This window comes from Astatotilapia calliptera, chromosome 9, assembly GCF_900246225.1.
Source record: "Astatotilapia calliptera chromosome 9, fAstCal1.2, whole genome shotgun sequence".
Classification (NCBI taxonomy): Eukaryota; Metazoa; Chordata; class Actinopteri; order Cichliformes; family Cichlidae; genus Astatotilapia; species Astatotilapia calliptera.
The window spans coordinates 14,859,468-14,886,005 of NC_039310.1; the positions used below are offsets into that span (position 1 = coordinate 14,859,468).

Below are 26,538 nucleotides of genomic sequence, written 5' to 3' on the forward strand. Positions count from 1 at the left end.
AGGACAATTTCACATCCTTCCAGTCCCACCATTACAAAAGAGCTCCAGCTGCATCATTTTACTGTTACACCACTTATGCTTCACAGGTTTTTAATACAGCCTTGGTTAGATATGTATAATCCCATTATGTATGATGCGAACTCCCTTTTGCTTCAGGGACATTGGACATCAGTATCTGTATTCTCAATGTACCCAATCGAATCTGTTCTAGTGAAACCTTCTTACTTCCAGGCACCAGCAGAGTGATCAGCTTGAAGGTGTAGCATATAACTATCTTAATGTGACTCACTAATGGTGACATCTGTGTCAGCATTTTCTCCAACTAAATTTGGATTTCTGGCCCTCCTGTGATAAATAACTTTGAGGTTTCAGTTTTTATACAACAAATAAATCAACAAGAAAGGTTGTGAAAATAGCTGCTAGCTGTAAGTCTATTCCACATGATTAAATTAGGGCTTCTAAATCTAGCAACACGGGCAAGAGCAAAGCCTTCGAATAATGGAAATCTAGTCTACTCCTTACACGAGAATGGTGATGCTTCCCGGATTATGTAAAGCAAGCAGGAGGTACAAATGTAAATGAACCCATCTACCTCAGGCTGTTGATAAATACGAACTACAAGATATAAGCGGTGAAGTGTTGAGGGACAGAAACTCCCACCTGCAGCAGCAAATCCAATACACAACTTTAACAATGTAGCTCTGTCAGCTGAACAACAAGCATGACTGGAGGCCCAAACGGACTGACAAAATAACAAACACGCACAGTGAGTTACTGCCCTGCCCTCTATTAGGGAGCACAATGAGTGTGTAAGGGGATCTTAATGAAGGACTCCCCTGAGGCAAAGCCTGATGCCTCTGCTGAGGACTTGTACTGTTAGAGCTCATTAAATGAACATGAGTACTACCACTGACATAGTGGGAGAGTGTGAGTGTGTGTGTGCTCGTGTGTGTGTGTGTGTGGGGTGTTCAGTTACAATACCAGCTTTAGCTGTTTATGTCATGCAGTACACATGCTGCTTTGCACCAATTTATTGAGCGTGCATGCCACTGTCATTCCATTTGTGTGTTGAAAGAAGTGCTTACACAATGAGACTTTAAATGGAGAGTGTTAGATTCAAGAGTGCCCGTGGCATTCTGTTATTGGAAAATACTTGCATAGTGTCACTGATATCACCGAAAATAAGGAAAGTCTCTTATTCTGACTAAATGAAATTGAAGATGTAATCATATTTGGGAGACAGAAAAGGGCACAGGGTGTGGGAGAAACAAAGACATTTGTAGAAACAAATGTGAGTCAGGATAAAGCAGAAAACAAATGACAAGTCAAAGAAAATAGGCCAGAGTAAGGAGTGTTGCACAGTGCTGAATATAATGTAGCAGTGCCCTCTTGTGGATGAACGTTGGACTGTTCTTTACACTTTTCAAAAGAAAGTAGGATAAACTTGTATTTAATCAGTCTCAGTGTATTTGGTGCCTTTTATAGATCCAGATACTGCTCTAAAAACAAAGCTTTACAGCTAAAACGCTCGAGGTCCACATAGCCTTTAAAGTCAGCAGTGTGTTTGTGTACTCACCTCCCTACCCTTGTGTGTAACCAGGGCAGCAAGTGGCTTGGCGTAAAAGCGGCTGTAGCTGAATCCCAGGCAACCGTACATACTGTTAGCAGTCAGCTTCAGAGCCTTCTGACGGATGTCGTACTGAGGGACAAAAATATTCCAATGGGAAAACCGGCTAAAATGAGTGCAGCGCAGCAAAATATTCAACAACAGATTTAATTAATCCGATATGATATGGTGTGGCGCTTTCCATCAGTCTCATCTAAGTTTCTGCCATTTCTTAGGTACACTGTTTTATACACTGCACTGATTTTTATATATTATTACATATTGTTTTTCATTTATTGAGTATGTGTGCAACTTTAGCCGTCTTTCCATTAGTACCTACTCGGATCGACTTGCCAGGGCTTGACTCGGATAGTCTGGTTTTGCATAACAATTGAATACCACCCAATGTGCTTGGTTGTTGTTATAGCAACACGTCTGAGCATCCCGTGACGTAATTAGTATGCGACACGAACGCTATAACAAAGGTGGACATCGAGGCGACGATAAACCTGCTGCTCCGTCTGTGACTTTTCGTCCGACTTGGGGACCACGGCGTTGTTTCTTGTAGCCATTTCCCTCGTTGCTGGGGTGGTTTTGAATTTCGTAAACAAGACGCCACTGATTGGCTGATCAGTGGCGTCTTGTTTACAAGTCTGATGACGTCACATTTCAGTACCTGCTCGTAGGGCTGCTCGATTATGGCAAAAATGATAATCACGATTATTTTCACTGAAATTGAGATCACGATTATTTGACGATATTTATTTAACCCTTTAAGACCTACGATAGAACCAAGTCCACCAGAGCTTATATTATTTTTTTTTTTTTTTTTACATGCTGTAGTGCCATTTGTGGGAGCATTTCAAGTTGCTATACATCAATACAACTGTTATAGCCCATATTTTAATAATATGTATGCATTAAGTCCATAGTAATTACATAAATTGCAAAAAAGTGCAATAAACTACAAAAAAAATTGAAAATCGCTTTTGTTTTGTTTACATATATTTCTACTTGGAGAAATTTAAGAGGTTTATCCCTCAAAACTTTAAATACAATAAAGTTGCAAAAAATAGTTTCCCACCACAGGAAATTTATTTTGAGTGTCTTCATAGTTTTATTTTGGAGATACACCAATTTTTATATACTGCAGGAAAAACAAAAAACAATCCTATGATGCAAATTTGCAAAGAAAACAGCATGTGCATCATTTCACTGTGGGAAGTGTTACGAACAGCTGATAGGAACGGCGAAGCGTGTTTCTGGAATATTATGTTTTTGTTCCTGCAAGCGCTTTTTATGCAATTTTTGCAAAGCTATATGTGGAAGGAAACCGTGACCGAGGACAAGCTGATGGCATCAGATGTAAGTACAACTCCTCCGGTTTCATATGCAAAACAAATTATTGCGCTAGCTTACAAGGTTCAGGTTCTACAGGGATTTAAAAATAGTTACGCAAAACGGAGCGTGCTGCTCTGACCGGCTTTAAAAGGTTAACAATGACTTTAAAAAAATAATATAAAATGGTGTGCAACACCACTGAAGTTTTTTTTTTTTTAAACTCTCTTTTCAACCAACGGCAGTCACTCTCCAAATAACTTCTGCTTAGCTTTCCGAGCTTCCCTCGGGTCTTCTTAATCAGCGGTCTCCAACCTTTTTTGCGCCACGGACCGGTTTTCACGGACCGGCCTTTAAGGTGTCGCGGATAAATGAGGGAGGGGCTAATAATCGGCTCAGTCATTTTTAATGATCGTTGAAAGCCCAGATCGTAATCGTGATTAAAATTCGATTAATTGAGCAGCCCTACCTGCTCAGATCGCTTTGGAGCCCTTGTCAGAGCAGGGGGTACCAGGTACTATGACCTAATGGAAAACCGTGGTGAGTCGATCCGAGTAGGTACCAATGGAAAAAAGACTTTTCATTCACGAAAGACGTCACATGCAATAACAATAAAGCTTCTCTGTTCTATTCTGACACCAGCTCACAAATACCACCCCTACCGCTAGTGTGTGTTCACGTGTGTACCTGCAGGTAGAGATCTGGGTTGATGTCTTGCTGTTTCATGAGCCCTTTGACCTGCTTACGCCGTTCAACCAGCTTCCTGATTTCCTTGGGCAGGATTCCCATTTCTAGGTTAGGATCTGGAATCTCGGGAATTTCCTCTGGGTCATCCACCTGTTGCCATGAAAACACAAGTCAAAAGTGTGTAAATGAATTGAATCTCGAATCCGAAGCATTTAGCATTAACGTAGCTGGACAACAGGCTCAACCTATAAACACAACTTGTGACCAGTTTTTGAACACTACCTCTTTCTTCTTCTGGGAGTTCTGAGCCTCCCTCTGCACGGTGGTGAAGCAGATGTTGAACTCTTGGATGATTGAAGGATACAGACTGTTGAAGTCAAGCAGCAGCACAAACTTATCATAGAAACCTAAAAATGAGAAGAAGAGAGTTAAAATAATTGCGTAAACATGAAAAAACAAGGTGAGTAAATACATTTTTTTAGACATGCCCAGTGCTTACCAACTTTAGGATCCAGCACCAAACCTCCAGCATAGGCTGCCTTCTTCTTCCTCTTGCCTTTGCCTGCATCCACATCATCTTCGCCTTCAGCCTGGAAAAAAAAAGAAAAAAATAGAAGGAGCTTTATTTCAATTAACTAATTTGGAAAAAACAAAAATTCAGCTGCGTGTGTTATTTGGCTGCATCTTCACCGTCTCGAGCTGTGCTTTTTTGAAAGAAGGTTTGTCAGGGACGATGTAGTCTTTCTCGTGGAAGGCATGAAGCAGCAGGAACTCGTTCCTCTCAGAGCGGCCTCCCATCAGAGTACGAGACTGCAGAGACAAAGCAGGGAGAAAAACTCATTTTCCAGGACATTTTCTGTCACATACGGCGATTAGAGCTTCCAGAACAAGATGTCAAAAAAGGATTTTTTTTTTTTTGCCTCAAAGAAAATGGGAAAACATGTTGGTTTGGACTTGAAACAAGTCGGTTAAAAACACGAATGAATGAAGGCAGAAGTTTGAAAGAATAATAGTTTTGTGAAGTAAAACTGATGTCTTTGTCAGACAAGTGTGAGTGGATTGTGACAGCATTTTTAGTTGTTTTTACTGATATCAGCATTATAAAATTTTTAAAAAGTAGATAAAAGATTGGAGAAAAACCCGTCAACCCATGTTACGAGTGCTGACATTGTATAATCTGCCCACCAGAGGGCACACTGCAACTTCCCTGTTGGAAACACACACATTTGGACCGAAGAGCTGATCCAAGCAGAGCTGAGTAAAACGGAAATGAGTAAATAAACAAGTAAAAATAACAAACGTTGGGAGTGGGAAGTCTGTTTACTGTATTGTGTGTCCAAAAGACAAAAGGAAAAAAAAATTATATATTAGCCGATAAATTCGAATGTCATATTTTTAATCGCTCTTAAAAAAAAAGCTAAAATATTGGATATCAGTTGGTCTATAGTCACTGTAAATCTGCCTCAACTCAATAATCAGAAAGGCAGAAAGACTACGGTGTGATCGCCCTGAAATACATGTTTGCTATTTTAGCTGAATCAAGCTGGATACCAAAGGTCATGTAATTCTGTTATTGGTACTAAATGCTAAATTTATGATATCAAGAAACTCGTAAAAAATGAATTAATTGAAAACTCAGTGAAACAGTTATCATTTCCAACACAAATATGTAAAACTGTAGCTCCTGAAACCAACTGCTTTAAAATACGACCCTACAATTAAATTTTATGCTTTTTGAAATGAGCACTCTGTTTGAATAAAGCTGCTTTCAACATCTCACCTGTTGCCTTTGCAGAAAATACCAAGATACAGAAAGCACATGACAATCCAGCATAAAAATATCAACATCTTACCCAGACCCACAGCACACAGCCCTGACATTAACGCCATGCAGACACATAACGATACAGCTTAAATGACTGTGGCTGTTCCCATACAGTGCTACTGACATGACCCACTTCAGTAGCTTATCTAATTTTGGTGTTTTTTGTCCATAAAGCCTGCTTACTAAATAATTATCTGCATTTGTCTTGATGCACGCTCAATCATATACTGTAGGTAAGGAAATCTCAAAAAAGTTGATTGTTTATCTTGACTGTGTTTTCAGTGGGAGAAACGCTTCGACACTCATCCAAGTGACTTCTACAGATCAGTCTTGAGGTCTTCTATCAGTGGTGCTGGGTTCATTCATTATGCAAATGCATTGTTTATAAGGTTGGAGAAACCTGCAGTCAGCTGAAACTGAAGATGAACAGAATCATCTTTTTGGAAATTGGCTGAATTGCATCACTTTTAAAAATGTGGAGTCCAAGGAATAAACAATAAGTGTGGAAACTTGTGTGAGAAACCTAAAACCAAAATGTCAGATGATGATATTGCTATTGTGGCTTAGACTTGTTATGCTTTTCTTGATCAGCTGAGAGAGACTGCATTACTAGAACCCTTACTTCAGTGTCTCGGTGAAGTTAAATCCCGGTTGGCCTCAAACTTCCTTAACTTCAATGAGAACAAAACCGAAGTGATAATTTTTAGACCAAGTGGCAATCCCAGCACCTCCCATTTTAACCTGCACAGTCTTTAGCCTTTTATTAAATTGCATGCCAAAAATATTGGGGTTATATTTGACAGCAATTTCACCTTTGAAAAACAGATTAGCTCAGTTGTACAGTGGTCTTTCTTCAAACTGAGGCTGTTATCTAAGGTGAGATCATTTTTTGGCGATTCATGCTTTTATTACATCCCAGCTGCACTAATGCAACTCCGCTGGAGTTAGCCAGACCTGCCTGACAAGACTGCAGTTGGTCCAGAATGCTGCAGCTCATCTTCTGACACGTACTAAAAGATGTGAACATATTTCCCCGGTGCTTGCCTCTTTTCATTGGCTCCCTCACCACTTCAGAATTACTTTAAAAAAAATTTATTGTTGACTTACAAAGCCCTGAATGGACAGGCTCCCAGGTATTTGTCTGACCTCTTGCAGCCTTATGCACCCTTTAGGTCTCTTAGATCAAGGGGTCTTTTGCTTTTAGCCATACCGAGGTCGAGGCTGGTTCACAGAGGCGATCGAGCATTTGCAATCGTAGCGCCTAAGCTGTGGATTAATTTACCCCTACACATCAGACAGGCTCCTGCTGTCAATCTTTTTCAATCTTATCTTAAAAAACATTTTTATTTACTGGCTTTTAATACAGCATGAGAGTTATTTGTTAATTCATATTTGATGTTTGGTATCAATATTATAGGTTATTTTAATAGGTATTTTGTATTCTTGTACAGCACTTTGGTCAATGTTCCTGTTATAATTAAATGTGCTATATGAATAAATAAAATAATAAATAAATAATTATAAGTATGTGACTAATTGACTGTTAATACTCTGGTATGCTGCAAACTGTCAATTTGAGTTTTGTGGCTCAGCCAAACTATAAGATCATTGTGCATGTTAAATTATGTTAAAGAAAGAGCAGCATTGTCGGCATTACCATGACGTTTCCAGCAATACTGGTGATCTGCAGGGCGAGTGGCAGCACGTTGAGCTCACACATGATCAGGAGGATCAACTTGGCGTCTGTCCATGTCAACTCCAACAGGTACAGGAGGTGAGGAGAGTCACTGACACACATATTCATATATATATATATTAATGTACACATATTATTTCCCACATTGATTTGTGAGCGAAGAAATAACATGTAGAAACTTTATAGATGAATAATACAAAAGAAATGACTTGTACTTCTTATCCTGTGTTTTTGGTGAAATTACCCTTTACATGTATTTACCTGTAGAGGTTTTTAATGTCTTCTTGTGGGACTGTGATTCTTTCCGTCTTCAGCACCTGAGCAGTGAGTTCAGTCAGATGATAACTTTTACAGCGAATCAGCTCTTTGGCTGAGATCTCCACGTCACAAACCAGACGGCCACAGGTGGCGTTCTTCTCTGCAAAGGCACTACGACCCTGCGGATTCAAAAGCACCAGCACGACAGAACATAAAGCTTCTTTTTTTCTTTTTTCTTTCTTTCTAGTACATTTGAAGAAAACATTCTCAGCAAATTTGTTTCCTTACCCCTAATTTGGGCATATTGGACCTCCTGAGGCGTCCAATTTTTGACCAATGGGGAACCTTACACACATTGATGCGCTGGAGAAGAACTTCCAAGTCAAATCCAAAGATGTCATGACCCTACAGAAAACAAACATGTACAGTGTTTTTAGCCAGAGACAAAACAATAACTTTAAACCCAATTAAAAATCATTATCACAATCTCAACGTCTCCTACTCACCACCAGCACATCAGGGTCAATCTTGTGCATCTTGGCCAGGAAGAAGCCGAGCAGAGTCCTCTCTGTAGAAGCGATCTCCACCTTCCCATTCTAACAGAGAGAGTCACACCGTCAGTGTCTTCACTAAAATACAGCACCCTGCTTCTTCTATTCAAGTTCCATGTAAAGCAGCAAAATTAACTGAATTTTAATCACATTCACTATTTTGGCTTCCCAGACTTCAATGAGTGATACTGGAAATGCGTGCTACACAAATAAAACAAAAAGCAAATCAAGCGCTCCCTAAATAACCACGGATACGCTTGTGTTTGCCAGTCACAGCTGTTCCCTGCATTGTGCAGAATGAAATTTCCTAAACGCGCTCAATAGCAGCGATGCGCTACTGATAACAGACCATCGATAGAAAAATAAAAAATTAAAACAAATAACTGGCACAGCAGAAGGTGAAGCTTGTTCTAGTAAAGTCCAGTATGATGAATGGAGCAAAAACAAGAGGAACTCCAATGCTTGCTAATATGAATTGTCAAAATCAACTAAGACATCCGTAAGTGTCCAATGAACATGGTGATTAACAAAAGGAAAACTGTTAACATGCTGGACAAAAAAGAAGCATGTTGCACCCCGTTGTGCAAATATTCGTCCGAAGTGACCTGTACTGTATATTAACAGAGGAAAAATAGACAGGAATGTCCCACAGGCAGAGTACGGACAACATCCAGAAGATGATGAATCCCAGATTTGTGCACTAAACGTTAGTATGCATGTTTAAAGCTGCAGTTTATGAATGAGTGCCAACACGCTGAGGTTTACATCTGGATACGCGCTCACCTTCTTTCTCACAGCCTCGTTGAAATCATAAGGAAAGATGCAGTCAGCTGGTCTACTGATAACTGAGAAGACAAATAATAAAATGACAAGCCCACTCATTTAGTCTTTGGTTTTACTTCTTAAATGACATTTTGTTTTACACGTTAAGGCTGGGGATTGTTAAAATAAACAGCAATAAATAACTATGCATACAAAGACTACATTCTCATGTGCGACGCCATGAAAAAACTCACCGCAGAAATGAGTCTGGTACGGAGGCTGAGGAGGAGATTTATCCATGTGGAAGCGATAGTGTATAAGCGCAGCTAGAGACACAATCTGCAGGGGAAAATGACTGCATTGAGTCCTCACTTCTTTAGTATTTCAGTCTGTTTGCAAAAAGCATAAAATCGCAGTATCCGGCAGGATATTTGATCGTGTGTGTTCTGACCTCATTTTGGTGAGTTTTAGGGTTCTGGACAGTCTTGAGACTGATGGACATGACAGTGAGTGGTGGAGGTGGGAGATCTTTGACGACTGTGATTAAATCACTCCTCAGAGAGAGCGCCTCCACCTTACACCAGCTGACCGGCTGGTTCATTAGCTCTAACATTGACACAGTGAAGTTTAGAGACTAAGTTTAACATGTCATCTGAATTTTTTTGCAAAATTCCAACAGATAAAGTTAAACTTAGTAAAAGTCTACATCTCCTACTCACGTGGTGACTTGATATCCAACCAGCAAGGGCCTTTAATCTTCCTGCTGAGGAGAAAGTGCTCCAGACTGGATGTGTTGGTTCCAAAAATGTGGGAAAAGGTCGCCCCCTTGAGGTCAGAAGGCAGCGAGGGGAACTCAGCCTGCGAAACAATATTTCCCAAAGGATTAAAGCTTATCTAAACATAAAGAGCTGGATAAAGCGAGGACAATGAGGGAATAGCATATATACAAGTCTGCTCACAGAATATCTGACTTCCAGGTACTCGCACTGAGTGGGCACGTCAGGAATTTCAAACGCATAGTTCTTCTCCACTTTCTGTAGGACAAGAAAAAGAAATCAAACACAAGCTAAAAACATGACTACATTCACACTTTACAGTCTAATCAGACCTTGGACTTGAACTTCATGATCTTAAACTTCTCAGAGAGCTCGTTGAACTCTTGGTACACATCCATCATCCCTACTGGAGTGTTGGACACCTCCCCGGTCCTGGGGTTTGTCTTCTGTTAAATGCAATACAAACACTAATTAGACTTTTAATCAGTAGATATTTCTGTATAAAACTTACATCTCACTTTTTAGATTCCAACAAATATAGTTCCATATATTCAATTGCTAATATTGTGTAGTGGAAAACAAATATAAATACTACTTAACTCAATCATAGTTAAACAACACAATCACATAGCTTTCTACTTTCACAGGTAATTCATTTTTCGACAGATGAAACTTACATATTCGCGAGGTAGGAGGTACATGGTCCGCTCAATGTTCTTGATGCTAACACAGCAGCTGACATGAGACTTTGCAGACTCAATCCACACTTTTCCAAACAGGTACACCACACCTTTCATTTAAATTCACATATCAGGGTGAGCTCTACAAACCTGCCCATGATTTTTTTAAAAACAGTAAACGTAACCGCATTGTATTTTATCCTCACAGTGGGTGAAAATGGGACCCACCTGGTTGGTTGTATGGGTCTTCGAAAGCATCCAACCAATAAAAGCGGAAAACCTGCTCCCCGTCCGGGCCCTCCACCAGAGGAAGTTGGCTGGAATCGACCTGCACCTCGGCCGGAGCGTCGTTACCTCCGCCCTCCTCCTCTTGTCCCCAAGAGCTTCCAATTCTGCTGGACCTTGACAAGGAACACAGCAAAGAAACTGCTAAAAACCCATCTGCTCATATGTGAACTATTCCAGTTTAAGAACATAATTAGTTCTGTGGGTCATGCTAACTGCACCTGCAATCATCAAACTGACTGCACAACGCAGTCAATATATAATCAGGCAACACAAGACTCCCACGTTTTTAAAAGCAAGTGTGAACAACTTTAAATGCTGCTCACTTGCTGGGGAATTCATTTTTGACTTCCTGCAAGTTAACAACACAACAAGACGGCTTAGATCTTTATTTTTAATCTGGAGTTACTCAAAGCTACAATCATTTCAGACCTTAATGAGTCCAGCAATGTTTTGTGGGGGATTGACTGCAGGTGTGACACAGAAGAGTGACATGTTTTGTCTTCTTCTTTAATGTATGGAGCCCTGCTGTTTGACCCAGATACATTTGTGAACCACTGAAGTGAACTGAATTGCAGTCATTTTCATAATAGCCCAATGCAATAATCAGCCATCGCATTTAGCTTTTCGAATTCCTTTAGAAACACCGGCATGTGCAGGTAAAACACGGGAGGAACAGATGCCACAGGAGTAAACACCTGTTTAAATGGCATTTAAATTGACTCACATAAGCACCGGGTTAATTTTGCTATATGCATTTTATATTTTCCTTGTCCTTGCTTCGTTTCCTCGGGACTGAAAGACAGCAATTTTAGCACAACCCATAGAACTACAACTATGGGAAATAAAATGAGGCTGAACTAAAGGCATGAAAAACTCACATGAGGACTGGATCCTGAGGTTCACCTTTGGCCTCAACTTTGACTGCAGTCACTGCTGCTACTTCATGTTTAGACTCCGCATCGTCTTTCACTACAGGGGCCTCCTCCTCAAGGCCAACCTCCATCGGTTCATCAAAGTCCATCTCATCAAATGCCATGGCATCATTCACTGAGGAACATGTTAAAATGTAAAGTTAGTGCATAAACTTTTCACAAAGCAAAAAAAAAAAAAAAAAAAAAGGCAAGAGATTAGAAACTATCTTCATTACCTTCTTCTTCGTTCTTGTCTTCTTCATTCAGCTCTTCCACTTTTACCTTCTGCTTTGCCACAAGAGAAGCAGATGTGGACGAAGGAGGACGGACTGATGACCTGGGGGCAGAGTGTGATGGTGGCGTTCGAATCACTTTTGCCTTTACCCCAGCAGCTGAGGGTGAGTCCTGCTATCAAAGGGATGATGATTCGTTATAATTTCAGGTAAGCCACTTTATAAACATGTCTAAAGAGCTAATCAATATGCTTTGATTAGGAGGGTGGAGTGAGTTACCTTTGGCAACTGAGGTTTGATAGAGAAGGGATTCATGGGTGATCCCACAGATTTCTTTTTCTTTAGAGTCACCACAGGTGGCGGGGTCAGAAGAGCTGGTTTCTGGAAAGACGGAGCATATTTTAAAGCCATATTAACAAAGGCTAAGACACCAAAAGAAAGAAATTACAGCCTTTAAAAGAAAAAAAAAGTAGAAGGGAATATGTCATCATGCCCAAACAGGAGAAAAGTAAAAAAAATGGTGAGAAAAGAAACATAATAAAACATTGCAAATTTTAGAATAGTATGTGTAATCACAAGTGTGGTTAATAGATGAAAACGCCTTGCTACAGACTACTGTCACATGTTTAAATGAAGAATTACCAACCTCAGAGTGCAGGTCCTGTAAGATATCCCCTAACAGGTCATCTTTGGACAGATCCACATCTTTCTGTAAGAGACAAAAGTACAAAAACATCTGACAAATGCATAACGACAAAAAATAAAAATAAAAAATAAAAATAAAAAAGCTGGATGTTGTTAAGCTTTACATTGACTGGAATATCCAAAGCACCATGCAGGCACAGAAATCATTACATGTAGACTGCACGGGGCATTTTTCACAGAAGCAAATCAAAGATGCTAACAAACACATACCTCAGCAGGCCTCTTGACGTTGCTGTTCATGAATAGGCTCTTAATGCTGTTGGGTTTGGCTACGACAGATTTCTTCACATTCTTCCTTGAGTCAGCTCCTTTGGCGCCTCCTTTTCCTGATAAAACAAACAAAACCTATTCATGCACCTGATCTGGACAACTTACTCCAGAAAATGTGATCAACTCCTTGTGTTTACCCCTTTTGTCTTCCACTACATCATCATCCAAATCATCGTCAAAGATTTCTCGTCCATCCTCCACGTATCCTGTTCCATCTGGCAAAAAAAGAAAAAGAAAAAAAAAGGAGAGGTAATAAAACAATTGTGACGTTGGCACAGTATAAATATTCCTACAGCAGGCTGAGGTAACTGACACTAACCATCATCAATAATCCAGTCATCCTCTTGCCTCTCTCGTACCATCTTTGAGTACTCATCCTCGTCCACCTCCTCATACACACTGCTGAACTCCTTCACCTGAAAAACACAACACTGGTTAAAACACAGGTGTACTACTGTGAAATGACACCTGCATACAGCATCCTAGGATAGAGAAAAGCATGAATCATTTTAATGAGTGAAAAACAGATGCTGTAAAAGGAAGTATGGAGAGACTTAACCAGCTTTGTTTATTAAGCCACAGTGACGCAGTTAAAACAGGTGTTTGATGCAATTTAACACATTCTTCACACACCTTAAACCAGGAACCAGTGATATGGCTGCCTTTCATACCTCATACTTGATCTTCTCTCCCATCTTAGCCTTTTTGAGCTGTTCCAGTGCGGACTTCCTCCCCACCTTCTCCCGTTTCTCCCGTCTGGAGCGAGTCTTCGCCAAACCACAGGCTTCACTTCCATCGTCTGAGGGTCAAGACAACGCAGTATGAGGAAGGGCCATTTGACTCGTTTCTTCAAACATATAATACACACATGCCAGATCGACCTGACCCCTGTTTCTTTTACCATTCAATTTAAACGTCTGCAGACTTACTGGTGGTCATTATATAGATTTTTGTCGTTCTCGAAGCGCCACAGAAGTTAACAGACCTTTGCATCAACGCTCTTCTGGTAGCTACCTTCATGTCCTCCTGCTTGAACCTTAATAATACCCCTTTTACAGTGGAAAACGCTGGCAAGCAGACAACGGTGGGCACTTTGGGTGTTAATGAGCGAAGCCTGATAGCAGGCGTATTAACATAATCTGAACTAGCTAACGTGTCAGCTAGCTTCTTCGCTTTGCCACCGCAATGTCGCCAAAAGTCAACAAAAACAGAAGTGCGAGGTCCAAAACTCACCGCCGTCCGGAGCGTCCATGTCTTTCTCAGGGTTTGACACTGGAGCCATGGGGAGAAGTGGGGGTTTTGTCTTATTTATTCGTACGGTTATGGCAGGTCAACACAACAACAGAACAGCTCGCGCCAAATCGTCTTCCCGGGGAAAGTCATATGTCGGAAGTGACGACAGAGCGCCCAACCAATAAACTGGCACGCTATCTCACCTCTGTCCGCAAGGTGGCAGTGTTGTACAATCCCTACGGGCTGCGCCCTATCTTCTCCCCTTTTTACCTGATTACATTTATCTGGCAGGTAAGTGTGTGTGATTACTGAGGTCTGGCGCGATGTGGCAAACAGAGCATGCGCTGAAAATATATTCACAATTTCGACCGTTTTCAGAATTTACACAGAAACCACGTTTATGTAACTTAAAGAAGTTTAAAATGCAAATCAGAGAAAGTTTCTGAGCAAAAAATTTGTCAAAAGTGGTCTCAAAAAGTCAATTTATATGATATTAGCCTAAATATTGTATGAGGTTCAAACGAGTTTATAGTGACTTTTTATTTCTTTTTATTTAATAAAATTGCATCGCAATTTGACTAAAAGAAACAAAACAAGAACAATATAAATTTATAAAACAAAAAACTTTTAAACCATTCTATAAATCTGGGGATTTTTAGAACTGGGGCCATTATTTTGCCCTGTTTTTCAAAGCCTGGCTACCCCAGTGAAGCTGGTTTCCACAGCAACCAAACCGGTCCATGGAGAGGACAATAGATTCCTGTCCCAGATTGGGGCCACAGAGACACAGTGCGTCCAATAATGAGAACACAAAGCGTGTTTTGTCCTTCATTCACACAGCTTATTTTGGCTTTCTATACATTAAAAGACAGTGATTACTCCGCCAGGTTCCGGAGGACTGCACGGTACACTCCAGGTTAGAAACGCTCTTTGTAGTATTCATCTTATTTTTGTCTTTACAACATTACGCTTTTTCCACTTGTTCTCATTAGGGTAAGAAGTTGCAGATTGCATGAATTAGGCCGTTTGCTGAGGTACAAATCTGAGGAAGTCTACCGTAAGCTCTGCTATATCGACTATGGCCCACAGTTGTCGCTGCTCATCAGCGCTGAGCAGCTGATGCGTCCTTTGGTCAGAGTAGACAAACAGCTTGCTGTTGCTCTGCTGCACTTTTGCCGCTGCGCAGCTCACTCACTTTATAAAGAGCAAAGCAGAGAAAAAGTGAGTCTGATTGTGATATTTTGTTTGTTCCGCCATGGTGAAACAACGACGCGTCAGAGCGCATTCCTCTTGCGCACCTGTCGCGCCTTTTTGTCGCAGAAGAGGATCTCTAAAGGTAAGACATCCCTATATAGACATTAAAATAATTGTTCCTTTATGCGCAATTTATATGCCTATTCCATTTGTTGACTTTTTTTCTTCTTCTTTTTGGTGAGGATTTGCGGGGGTAAGTTTTGCCCGTTAGCTTGGAGGGTAAACTTTTGTGAGTGGTCGGAATCTAACCCTAAAGAAAATGCTCCAAATATTAAAATACGACGGTCATATTACAGTCAAATGCACTGCTGTACTTTATAGGTGCTTGGTCTACCTTAAGTTATGCAATGAGGGATACTAAACTAGTCAGCACAGTTTTTTTTAGCTTCTTCTTTCCCACAATCGTGTTTGTTTACAAATCTCACACAAAGATAAGCACATACACTAGACACGTGAAAACCCACATACATCTATTTAAATCAGTGTTTGGCGGATAACGGTGCCACTCAGTGCCATTTTTCACTGATGGTGCTATGGCCTGCTCAACCAATCTTCACCGGGTATACTGGCGGTCCTCTCTCATTGGCTACCTCATGGAGCTCTCTCTCCTCTTTTCCGTCGCCATGGAGAAAGCTCCTCAGCGCGCAGAGATCGTTTACGCAGACACAGATTCACTCGCGGCTCGTGAAAAGATGCCAGTGTGATCTCTTAATTCATCTCCTCACTGTTTTGGGTTGAATCTGTGCTCATTTGTTAGTACACAGTAATAAACAGACAGGTCGTGCCAAATATGTTTTCCCATGTGAGGATTTCAACATAGAGTCAAGCAATCAAAAGAAGAGTGCTCTGGTGTTTCCCCGTATACCCTAAAGGGGCACCCCTGAGCAGACAGGGTTAAAAGCCTTTTAACTCGGAGAAGTGTTTTATGTTAAAGCTTTAATATGGCGCAAGACTAACGGGAATATAACTGTGTTTTAACAGACGGCGCTTGGCGCTTTTTAAATTGCTATTAAAACGCGGAAGGCAGATTTTTTTATTCCAAAAAATAGTCAGAGTGAGGCCTCTGCCATGAGTTTGCGTCTCTGCAGCAGAGAGGATCAGATGAGGAGGAGAGGACAGACAGAGAGGCAGAGCGGAGAGTGGGCGGGGGAACAGAGGAAGGAGACAGAGTGGTGAGGAGAGGCATCGTTTCACTGATGCTGAGTCACATATCAGAGGGACCACAGCTGCATCCCATGAGTCTTTGGGAATAATGGAGGAGCTTGAACACACCTGCCCTCATCCCCGAACGGTAGGGCATCCGCGCCTGTGTGCGTTTTCTCGTCTTCCATTGCGCACAGAGTGTGTGTGACAGAGAGGGAGACAAAGGGTCCTGTTATGAAACAGATCCCCTCAGCATGTGGCTGTGGGATATGCTTAGAGTGCTGAGTGGACAGTGTGTGTGTGGGTGTTAATGAGTGTGTTGCCAAAAGAAGGAAGGGGTCCGTACGGTAGCCAACATAGCATGAACGTCCTGCTGAGGGCGAAAATGCTGCAGCGAGGATTACAGAGCCTCCTAGTTTAGGATACTCTTTCTTATCTCTTTTGATGATTGCTCACCCTGGTGTGATTTCTGGCTTTAATGCTCCTAAAAACTCTCCATTTTGCCTTTTCCTCACCTCTGTCTCCACTCCATCAAGCCATTTTTTCTTCTTGAGAGCCAATCTCATTGTTAGTCTCATGTCCCATGTCCCTGTGGCTCTCTCTTTCCCCCCAGCCTTAATCCTTCTTATGCCAGATGTTCTTTGCTTGTGCCAGAGTGGGCATTACTGAGCGCCTGCTCTGATAGGTCAGGTGCCTGTACCTCTGGTCACTTGGTTTTCAGTCTTTACCATCTGCTGTGTTCAGATGGTGGAGCTCTGTTCTTCCTGGGCCATAGGTGAATCACAGGTGATGAGGTTGCTCCTCCAGTTCTGTTGCAGCCCTGATTTAACTCTAATGTCCTTGAATTGGAAATTGGTGGGTCAGTTTATGACAGGTAGGATTGTTTAACATGACGAACAGCAAAATGTTCATTAGGGTAAGATTGTGCATGCAGGTTGGTCCTCTTTTGCTTTATCTTAAAAAAAATTGCAATCTAGTACAGAAAGAGCACATTGTGATAAACCTTTTAAACTTAATGCTTTCTGGATCATAGTGCATATTAGGAGTTATGCATGTATTCACTTTTAAGCTCTAATAAACACTTTTAACCAACACCTCCTGGCTGTAGTGTTGTCTGTAAGTGCAGTGGAATGAGGAAGTATAGGAAAGCATTTAAAGGAAGAGGTTAGCAAAGCAAAAGTTAGATTGTCAGATTGATGAAGACAGTAGGCAGGACTACTGGGAGGCTATGTGTAGATAATAGAAGAGGCAAAGGAAAAGGCTTGTAGTGAGTTCTATGTGAGGCTGGACACTAAGGAAGGAAAAGGACTTGTATTGATTGGCTAAGCAGAGAGATCAAGCTGGAAAGGATGTGCAGCAGGTTAGGAAGCTCAAGGATAGAGATGGAAAGGTACTTATGAGTGAAGGGATGATAAAGGATGGAAAAAGTACTTTGAGGGGCTAGTCCACACTGTGATTTAATGTATTACCTGCGTAAATTCATTCATATTGTGCCAAAATGTCCAAGGAAAACTTTAGTTTTTGTTGACACAGTATGTATTGGAAACCTTTCCTTCTTTCCTTAAACTCAATGTAATCATTTGATGAAGCTCACATAATACAGAAATTCAATTCAGCTCAGTTTTATTTGTATAGCACCAAATCACAACAACAGTCGCCTCAAGATGCTTTATATTGTAATGTAAAGAGCCTACAATAATACAGAGAAAACCCAACAATCAGATGACCCTCTATGAGGAAGCACTTGGTGGCAGTGGGAAGGAAAAACGTATATTTAACAGGAAGAAACCTCTGGCAGAACCACGCACAGGGAGGGGCCGGTTGGTGGTGAGGGGAGGAAGACAGGACAAAAGAAATGACCACAAAGCACAGCTGTTGCACATAGGCAGGCTATACTGTGCAGCTTATACATGTGCAATTTGAACTCCTTTTTGGGAAAACAAATATTCATCTATGATCCAGCCATGTGCATTTCCAAAGTTAGAGAAGTACAAGCATGCATTCATGTGGCACAAAGGTGGCAAAATTACTTACTTATCTCTAATACTGAGACAGGACCAGTCAGGATCTAACTGTCTACTGTTTGCCTTCGATACTTGTTTTGAGTTCTTTACTTAATGTGTTTAAGTTCGAGGTTCTGTTTGTTTCTTTTATAATTCTAGGATATTACAAGTCTTAGTTGTGGTGGTGTTAAGTGTGTAGCTGTTTTATTTTATTTTATTATCTTAGAGCAGGGGTAGGCAACTCACCTGAATCAAATGCTTAGTTCATTACCAGGCCTTTGGAGAACTTCAAGACATGTTGAGGAGGTAATTTAGCCATTAAATCAGTTGTGTTGAATCAAGGATACATCTAAAACCTGCAGGACACCGGCACTCGAGGCCTGGAGTTGCTTACCTCTGTCTTAGAGTTTTTAATAGAAGTTGTTTTGGTTCTATTATTGGTTTATTAGCACATTTCTGGTGTTTCTTTTTGTGCTTCTCTCTGTTGCATTTCTGTGTTTATGCCTTGGTCCCTCTCCGCTCCCTTCTCTCTGTCATCTTGCTAAGTGTTACTGTTGGTATCTCTCAGCCTCTTTAAATCATTACCGGCTTTTACTTTGAAAATTGTTTTCTTTTGTTTTGCTTCCTGTCTGCCTTCCCTAATGATTTTTACCTGTTGCTGACTGTGTTCCCCTGTGTGCCTCTCCCCCTGTTTCTCATTATTTGTCAGTTTTCTGTCTTTCTTTCATCTTTTATCACATCATCTGTTTGCTTATTTTAGTTTCTTGTGTTTTGAACTTGGATAGCTGCCACTAAAGCTTGCTTTTGCAGTTCATGAACTCTCTCCTGCAGTCTGTCTTTGGTTCCACCTTTCTGGTCACTATCAGTCAGCAGGGATAAATGTTGACATTTTGAGTCAGGTGTCTCAAAATGTCAACTTACTGACTTCTAAGCAATCAAAGTTTTGAGATACCTAACTGGAAATTTTGACCAATGCATTAAGTGGCACAAGAGTTTATAAGCTGTCTGTTAAAGGGTATAGTGAGAAAGGTTCATAAGGATACCGAGGTGGGTCTTGATTTGTTACTCAAATTCGAGGTTGGTAATAAAAATTCAGTAAACAATAGCGGCATGTTTCTTTTTTGATTTATGGCAGTGAGGTACTGTTTTAAGGTCAATATAAAATATTTGGCATCATTTTCCCCTTCATTATAATGGACTACTGATGCATACATATATGCAAATAGAATCTGCCCTCTAGCTCTGTGTTTTCTTTTTTTTAAAAATCTATTTACCTTTTTAAAACCCCCTCCGACTCACCTTCTCTGTGTCACGTTTACTGGTTTGTCTCCATGCCAGGCCGGTTGCTGCTCCTGGAGGATACATGTTGACGTCAGGTGCCTGTTTATTCCAAAGAGGCTGAATCTGTCTCCATCCTTTCTTCCTCCTCTCACACTCCCACGGCTTTCTGTTCTGTGCTGACTCCAGGTCCCTTTTATCTGTGTGAATGAGATTCAGCGTTTCTCCTGCAGTTAACAGATGGCACGAAAAGACACATTTTCAGGCGTGCTGCAACACTTTAACCTTGATGTAGCTTTGACACACGCTAACAGGCACCCATATCTCACCTGTGCTTCCTTTCCTAGTGATAACTCTCCTCACCTTGTTGAGTTTGCTGCACAAGTGCTCTTCTTGTTTTGCATTTTTCCTGGGAGGTTTTTGAATCAGTAGCTCTACTCTTTATCTATCTGTGCCGTCATGTCAATGCACACACAGGTTTGCGAAAAGGTAAATGTCTGCCCGCACACACCGACTGATCGATAACACTGAGTGCAGCGCTGTCTGTTTCATGCGCTGCTGTCCCAATAGAGCGCAGACATCAGCTATGATCAATAACTTAATGGAGGTTACAGTAAGTGGGGAAGGGCGTGAAAAAGGAGGCATGCTGTGCATAGCTGAAGTGATAGATGAGTGTGTTTCTCTGCAATGCTTTTGGATGCTGAAGTAACTATCATCAGTCTCCCTCGTTCATTCTCTGTTTAACCTGGTCACTCTCTGTCCCAGACTCTCACGGAGCCTGCCATCTTTGCCAATGAGACCAGCTGTGACTGTCGCGCGCCTCATGAGAAGCTCACCATTGCTCAGGCCTGCAAAGGCACCCCAGGTAGACCTCCTGCTGTTTGGTATCCTCCTGTCTTGCGCACAGTCTTCTCCCAGCTTTGATGTTTTCCATTTACAGCATTCATCTGCAACATCTCCTACTGCACTACTCTATCACAATCACTTCTTTTTCTACTACTACTACCACCACTGCTACAGCTCCTATTGCTCTTGCAACTAATGGTTCTGTTCCAAGTGTTTGTACTATGAACTCTCAGAGCAGCTACTACACTCTTACCCCTGATGTCATTACCACCACTAGTTCTGTGCTAACTCCTTCCACTAAATGTGTTGTTGTCTGCTGTTGCCATTTTTACAGCTGCCACTTCCCATGTATTCTTGTACTTGCACTGCTACATTAATTATAGTATGTGAGATAATAGCATGTGTTTTTACAAGATAATTGGACTGAAATGGGCAAGTCATTACTGGTCCTTTTCATGTCACCACCACTGCTGGGGACGACTGAACTTGTAATTAATGTAGGGGTTTAACTACATATTGCAGTAACTTGCTGGCAGTTCAACTACACTCATTACTTCCACAAAAGAGTCTCTTTCTTTCTTTTGTCTTTGTCTTTATGTCTGTTAGCATGTTATTTAAAAAGGTATGGCTATAAACTGCTCAAACAAATTATTGTAACGCTTTGAAAACACATTAGAAAAAATCATGCTGGATATCTACATTGATGTGGACTGTGTAATGGTTTAGGAATGAAAGCAGGAGGCTAGTCAATTTTGCTGAAGTTTAATTGCACCAACTCACTATGGTACTCAGTAGCTTGTACTCACACCAGTGGCCTGCTGGAGGTCATTTCTTTGGGTCAGTGCTCATCCTGTTCCTTCTGCACTAAGGAGCAGATACCGAGCCCTGTCCAGCTCTTCTAGAATAACTGTCTGTCTCCTGGTATCTCCTGCGTGCTATTGAGGCTGTGCTGGGAGACACCAAACCTTCTGACAATGGCACCCACTGATGTGCAATCCTGGAGGAGTTGGACAACCTGTGCAACCGCTGTTGGGTCCAGGTGTTGGCTCATGCTACCAGCAGTGATGCTGACCCTAGTCGAATCCAAAGCTGGTGAAAAACAGTCAGAAAACAATAAAGAGGAAAAAAATCCTTTGACTCCAAAAGCACTGCCAATTTGATCATGCTCGGAAACATTTAAAAATGTTTAAATGAGCCTCTGTGGCTCCAGATGAAGCTGTGCAAAAGTACTGTAAGTATTCTCTGTTTCTGTGTTTGACTCGAGGCTATATCCACTGTTACTCTAACAGCACACCACTTCACTTATGCTTACCTGTTCCCGTGATGTTGTACTGTTTTTGTGTTTCTGTATTTTCAGTGGACCGGCCAGTCAGAGTCTACGCAGATGGCATCTTTGACCTATTCCACTCTGGACACGCTCGTGCTCTCATGCAGGCCAAGAATCTCTTTCCAAACACCTACCTCATAGTAGGAGGTAAGACAGACCACACTGGTACGGTTTCACCTGTCCAGATTTGTTATTTAATCACCACACCTCACACGAGTTTTATGTATGTTGCTGCTGTGCTCTTAAAACAGTGTGCAGTGATGAACTAACCCACAAGTACAAGGGCTTCACGGTCATGACGGAGCACGAACGTTACGAGGCGCTGAGACACTGCCGCTATGTCGATGAGGTCTTGAGAGATGCACCCTGGACTCTCACGCCTGAGTTCCTTGAGAAACACAAGGTGTGTGTGTGTGTGTGTGTGTGTGTGTGTGTGTGTGTGTGTGTGTGTGTGGGAGGCGGGGGTTTGAACTATATAAGCTTTAAACTGGATGAAATATTTTGTTCACTAATCGGCTAAGTTTTGAGACACTTGTTGCTCAAAATTAGGATCTTGACAGTTCCTTGGGCTTTAAAGTTTGTGGTTTCAGGGTGAAGTTACCTGAAAGAAACTTACCTGCTCACATTCAGTCAATGGTGCAGGCAGTGTTAGCAATTAAGTTTATTTTAGTTTAGTTTTGCTATTAAATTCAATTATATTTCACTCAGATCTAGTCTAATCTAGTTTAGCTCCTTTAATGCTGCTGTGCTTTGATATACAGGTAGAGCTGGTCATTCACTTATCAGAAGATCAGTAGTTTGATCCCCAGGGAGCAAATACTGAACCCCAACTCCCCATCAGTGCATCTGTCAGAGTGTACGAATGAAATGCTTAGAGGAAGAGAACAAACGCGCTATGTGAATGTGTGTAAACGGGTGAATGAAGCTCGAGTGCTTCGAGTAGAAGTATTAGTAAATTTACTATATGTATTGCACACATCCACTTATACAAACCTGTCACCTGTGACCTAATACCTGTAGCTAGTGAGTAAAGTATTTGAGGAGGATGCTATGCTGTGAGTAAGGAAATTTTCTTTACTATTTAGGAGACCTCTAATGATGAGACGCTTGTGACTATCACCCTGAAATTCTGTGTGCAATGATGTGTTCATAACCATGCCATGTCTAACTTTAAGCATGCATATTTTGCCCTTGAAAGACCTCTGCTGCACGTTCACTTTTGTGTGTGCCAACAGTGCGTGTCCTTTGATTGTTCCTCAGATCGATTTTGTGGCTCATGATGATATTCCATACTCCTCAGCAGGAAGTGAGGACGTTTACAAACACATCAAGGAGGCAGGTCAGTGTCTGATGATTAAAAGGACATAAAATAACTGTGTTTTCCACCATAAAACATACCTGCTGTGTGTGTGTGTATATTAGGGATGTTTGTACCCACGCAACGCACAGAAGGAATCTCCACCTCTGACCTGATTACGAGAATTGTCAGAGACTATGACGTCTACGCCCGACGCAACCTTCAACGTGGCTACACGGCCAAGGAGCTTAATGTCAGCTACATCAATGTGAGAACATTTTACTGCACTGTGTTGTATTTCTAAACATCAGCTTAGCACAGATTAATGTGAAAAAAAGCTGATTTTCTTCTTTTGAGAAAGTAACAGGTCTTTGGATATTGTGCATCACAGTTGTATGGAGCTTAATTTGCGATGTGACTACAAAGCTGCGGTGTTGAAAACTGACCTCAGACATATGCTTCCTATTTACAACATTCACAATTTTTGATTTAGGTTCTGGTTCTCCAAAAACGTGGCAATTATCCGCAATATTTTGTGCCTTCAGGAGAAGAAGTACCGGCTACAGAACCAAGTGGATCGGATGAAGGAGAAAGTTCGCACAGTTGAGGAAAAGAGCAAGCATTTTGTTTACCGCGTGGAGGAGAAGAGTCACGACCTGATTCAGAAATGGGAAGAAAAATCCAGAGAATTCATCGGAAACTTCCTAGAATTATTTGGACCTGATGGGACATGGGTAAGTAACTATGCAATGCAATGTCAACGCTTACTAAATATAGAAAAAACTTTAAAATACTTAATATCGTTTGGTCACTGGAATGTCTTTGACACATTTTCAAGTTTTATTCCCTGTCGCTTGTACTTTGATGTGATAACAAGTCCAGTGTGGTTGGGCCCAGTCTGTGGCGCCGCTGCAGGGGAGGCGTGATGAGCCGATGCAGCTCTGGTGTGTCAGCCTCCCCTGCAGCGGCGCCACAGAGCGCGCCCCGTCACATTCAGTTTTCTCAGGTGATCTGATTTCCTAACATTTCAATCTTCTTTCCCCTCTCTGTGCAGAAACAAGTGTTTCAGGAGCGCAGTGGTCGAATGCTCTCCTACGCTCTGTCTCCCAGAGAGTCGCCCAGCAATAGCCCTCCCCGCGAACTTTCCCCCCTGCGCTCACCCTCTCCCCCGTCTCCCCCCGCCCGCTGGCACAACGCGCGGCCCTCGCCCCCCACCTCCCCAAAAGGAGCGTCTGCCTCTATAAGCAGCATGAGCGAAGGGGATGAAGACGAGAAGTAGACGGTCACACCAACCCGCGCACGCGCACACTCACACGCAACACACCTCACTCACAAACACATGCACACACTCCTCCAAACACTGGCTGACAAACTGAAAAACAGTTACCCTCAAGGATGTTGCAAATATGCAATGCAGACGGTGATCATGGGGAATCTGAGCTGCAGAGCTAAGAAGCCATCACTGTCTCTGTTGTTTCTGGGCAACCAAGCAGACAGGAGGAAGAGGAAGGAAGAAGATGAGGACACAGTGTCAGATTTTGTAAGGACAGAAATCCCGTGCAGCATCTTTGACTGTCCAGCACTGATAGAGACTGTCAAACAGCTTGCTTATATATCATCAGTTTTGTTTTTTTGTCTTATTATGTGAGATTATCATTTTCTCTTCACGATGCCTAGTTTTCTTGTAACCGGTGTGATAGCTATGCGTGAGTAGGCACAGACTTACAGAAACACCTCGTCTTACATTCAGTTCTACATATCGTCTACACTGAAACTGGTTTCATTCATTTTGTGTAATTTTGTGCTAGTTAAACAGAATTTAAACGACAGACCCCTGCGAACCCTAAGAGTAGCTGAGGCGATGCTTGGATAACGCACGGCCTTTGCTGTTTTAGACCGTGTTCACAAAAACGATCACATTGAAATTCACTAATCACAAGTTACTTCTAAGATATTCATAATAAATTCTCTGCAGGAGCTCAGAAGAAGAACGTATATTGTCAAGTTTCTGAAATGCAGATGATATGTGCAAAAAATCCTAAGCAAAACCCATCAAGATACAGAAAAAAAGACATAAACACAACTTTTAAAGATCACATTTTTGGGGTTTTTTTTGCTGATTGTAAAAGAGACACAAAATCCAATCCTTGAGGCTTCATGCAACAAATAGTTTGATGAAATAGAAAAAATAGAGCCTTTGTTTATTAACCTCTTGAATGTAAATTGCATTTTTTAGACTCCACAAAGAGGTAATGTTATCACTCTCACATCTAGCCATATAAAAGGTTGCGTCTCACCTGTTAAAGGAAGCACTTGTGGATTTTCACCATTAAAAAAAAAAGCCATGTCATTTTTTAAGTCTTTTTTCATGTTTAGCAGAGATTTCTTTGGCTCTTTGGGATCTGATGTCAGCCGTCCACAAAAACCTGACAAACTCTGACGATACTTGAAATATCTCAAAAATATTAAAGCTCAGCGGGTGAATCGTCAGGCTTGAACATAGCGCTGTTCTCGCTGCGATGATTAGAAATGTACGTTGCTCACATCTGAGCAGACCTCTCTTCCACCCCAACAACACAGTAAGTACCCTATAATGCAACGTAGAGATCTTAATGTCCTGTACGCACTACATGTTAATCTGCACTATATGAACAAAATTTGGGAATGTGTGTCTTTTTTTTATTATTTATTTTAATGTTCAAATGAATCAAAATGTGAATAAAAGAAAAAAAATGTATAACAGAATATGAAGCAGACTTTTAGACTTTTTAATTGACGCTAAAAAGTTAAAGGTCAATAGAGACTGGGGGGGGGGAATGACTTTAGTTCAATAGCTGACTCAACTTTGTGCAAATAAAGAGTTGAATTAGTGGGAAATGTGCAAAGAACACTGTTAAACTCCAGTGACGGTCTGTGTGGTATTTCCTACACTGTTACACTTTAGTTTGATATTAAAAACAATATAAAACCCCAATAGCACACATATATGGAAACTGGTGTAGGTAGTGGTCATGTGAAAAAGAAGGTATGGAGTCTTTCACTTCTACTTTTTCAAATATCAGGACATAAAAATAATCCAATCCTTAGCTGTTTTAAAAAATTACGTATGTGAAACAAGATACAACCTATTAGACTGTATCATTATTTCCACCTTCCACAACAATTAGAAGGATAAGTAAGTGTGAAAGCAGAGGTTTCAGCAGTTTTTTTGGTCTGGAGGGGTTTTCTCTATATAAAGAACACCGCACAGCTCAGGCTTGCAAAGCTGCATTTGAACAAACCACAAGACCTCTGGATTTTTCCCATAATAAGCAGAGAAACCCAAACACAGCTGTCAGCACGGTGGTGGTGCGGTAATGATTAGGGCTTATTTTACAGCCACAGGACCAGGACACCTTCCAGTCACTAAGCAGACCATGAATTCATCTGTAAACCAAACTATTATAGAGTCAAATGTGAGGTCACCTTTCAGTCAGTTAAAGCTGGACTCTAACTGGGTCATGCTACAGGATAACAATCTCAAGCACAGCAGCAATTCTACAACAGAATGGCTGAAAACGAAAAGAATAAG

General features: G+C 41.3%; 2 protein-coding genes across 6 annotated transcripts in view; one reads left to right on the plus strand and one right to left on the minus strand.

Moving 5' to 3' along the window:
- Positions 1-13,882, minus strand: part of pola1 (polymerase (DNA directed), alpha 1) — a 65,043-nt gene extending 51,161 nt beyond the window's left edge. Inside the window, exons 1-26 of one of the 2 annotated variants that reach the window (XM_026179415.1) lie at positions 13,820-13,882; positions 13,258-13,385; positions 12,906-13,002; positions 12,724-12,801; positions 12,527-12,642; positions 12,258-12,320; positions 11,891-11,992; positions 11,615-11,783; positions 11,346-11,514; positions 10,408-10,580; positions 10,177-10,289; positions 9,832-9,945; positions 9,683-9,757; positions 9,443-9,581; positions 9,175-9,329; positions 8,978-9,062; positions 8,745-8,806; positions 7,917-8,006; positions 7,699-7,815; positions 7,414-7,589; positions 7,114-7,243; positions 4,322-4,441; positions 4,131-4,221; positions 3,914-4,038; positions 3,632-3,781; positions 1,577-1,699 (exon numbers count right to left, since the gene is read on the minus strand). In XM_026179415.1, coding sequence (XP_026035200.1) covers positions 1,577-1,699; positions 3,632-3,781; positions 3,914-4,038; positions 4,131-4,221; positions 4,322-4,441; positions 7,114-7,243; positions 7,414-7,589; positions 7,699-7,815; positions 7,917-8,006; positions 8,745-8,806; positions 8,978-9,062; positions 9,175-9,329; positions 9,443-9,581; positions 9,683-9,757; positions 9,832-9,945; positions 10,177-10,289; positions 10,408-10,580; positions 11,346-11,514; positions 11,615-11,783; positions 11,891-11,992; positions 12,258-12,320; positions 12,527-12,642; positions 12,724-12,801; positions 12,906-13,002; positions 13,258-13,385; positions 13,820-13,868 — 3,009 coding nt within the window. In that variant the 5' untranslated portion in view covers positions 13,869-13,882. Of the gene's footprint in view, positions 1-1,576; positions 1,700-3,631; positions 3,782-3,913; positions 4,039-4,130; positions 4,222-4,321; positions 4,442-7,113; positions 7,244-7,413; positions 7,590-7,698; positions 7,816-7,916; positions 8,007-8,744; positions 8,807-8,977; positions 9,063-9,174; positions 9,330-9,442; positions 9,582-9,682; positions 9,758-9,831; positions 9,946-10,176; positions 10,290-10,407; positions 10,581-11,345; positions 11,515-11,614; positions 11,787-11,890; positions 11,993-12,257; positions 12,321-12,526; positions 12,643-12,723; positions 12,802-12,905; positions 13,003-13,257; positions 13,386-13,819 lie in introns of both variants that reach the window. The other variant, XM_026179414.1, reaches the window with a different exon arrangement.
- Positions 13,883-13,955: 73 nt separating this feature from the next.
- pcyt1ba (phosphate cytidylyltransferase 1B, choline a) lies at positions 13,956-25,063 on the plus strand. 4 transcript variants are annotated; one of them, XM_026179419.1, is made up of 9 exons: positions 14,561-14,735; positions 14,812-15,155; positions 20,263-20,362; positions 21,701-21,817; positions 21,922-22,073; positions 22,931-23,009; positions 23,093-23,235; positions 23,513-23,701; positions 24,022-25,063. In XM_026179419.1, the coding sequence occupies exons 2-9, from the start codon at positions 15,075-15,077 to the stop codon at positions 24,244-24,246; spliced, it is 1,086 nt and encodes a 361-aa protein (XP_026035204.1). In that variant the 5' UTR covers positions 14,561-14,735; positions 14,812-15,074; the 3' UTR covers positions 24,247-25,063. The 4 variants fall into 4 exon arrangements, with proteins under 4 accessions (XP_026035202.1, XP_026035204.1, XP_026035205.1 ...); XM_026179417.1 differs by lacking the exons at positions 14,561-14,735; positions 14,812-15,155 and adding an exon at positions 13,956-14,110; XM_026179420.1 differs by lacking the exon at positions 14,561-14,735 and having other exon boundaries at positions 14,762-15,155.
- Positions 25,064-26,538: the final 1,475 nt, after the last annotated feature.

Excerpts from the sequence above, each read along its gene's own strand:
- pcyt1ba (XM_026179417.1), top strand. The coding sequence starts at position 13,970 with ATGTCGGAAGTGACGACAGAGCGCCCAACCAATAAACTGGCACGCTAT. Across the intron at positions 21,818-21,921 it reads CACCTACCTCATAGTAGGAG|TGTGCAGTGATGAACTAACC; the intron begins GTAAGACAGACC and ends CTCTTAAAACAG. Across the intron at positions 23,010-23,092 it reads CAAACACATCAAGGAGGCAG|GGATGTTTGTACCCACGCAA; the intron begins GTCAGTGTCTGA and ends TGTGTATATTAG.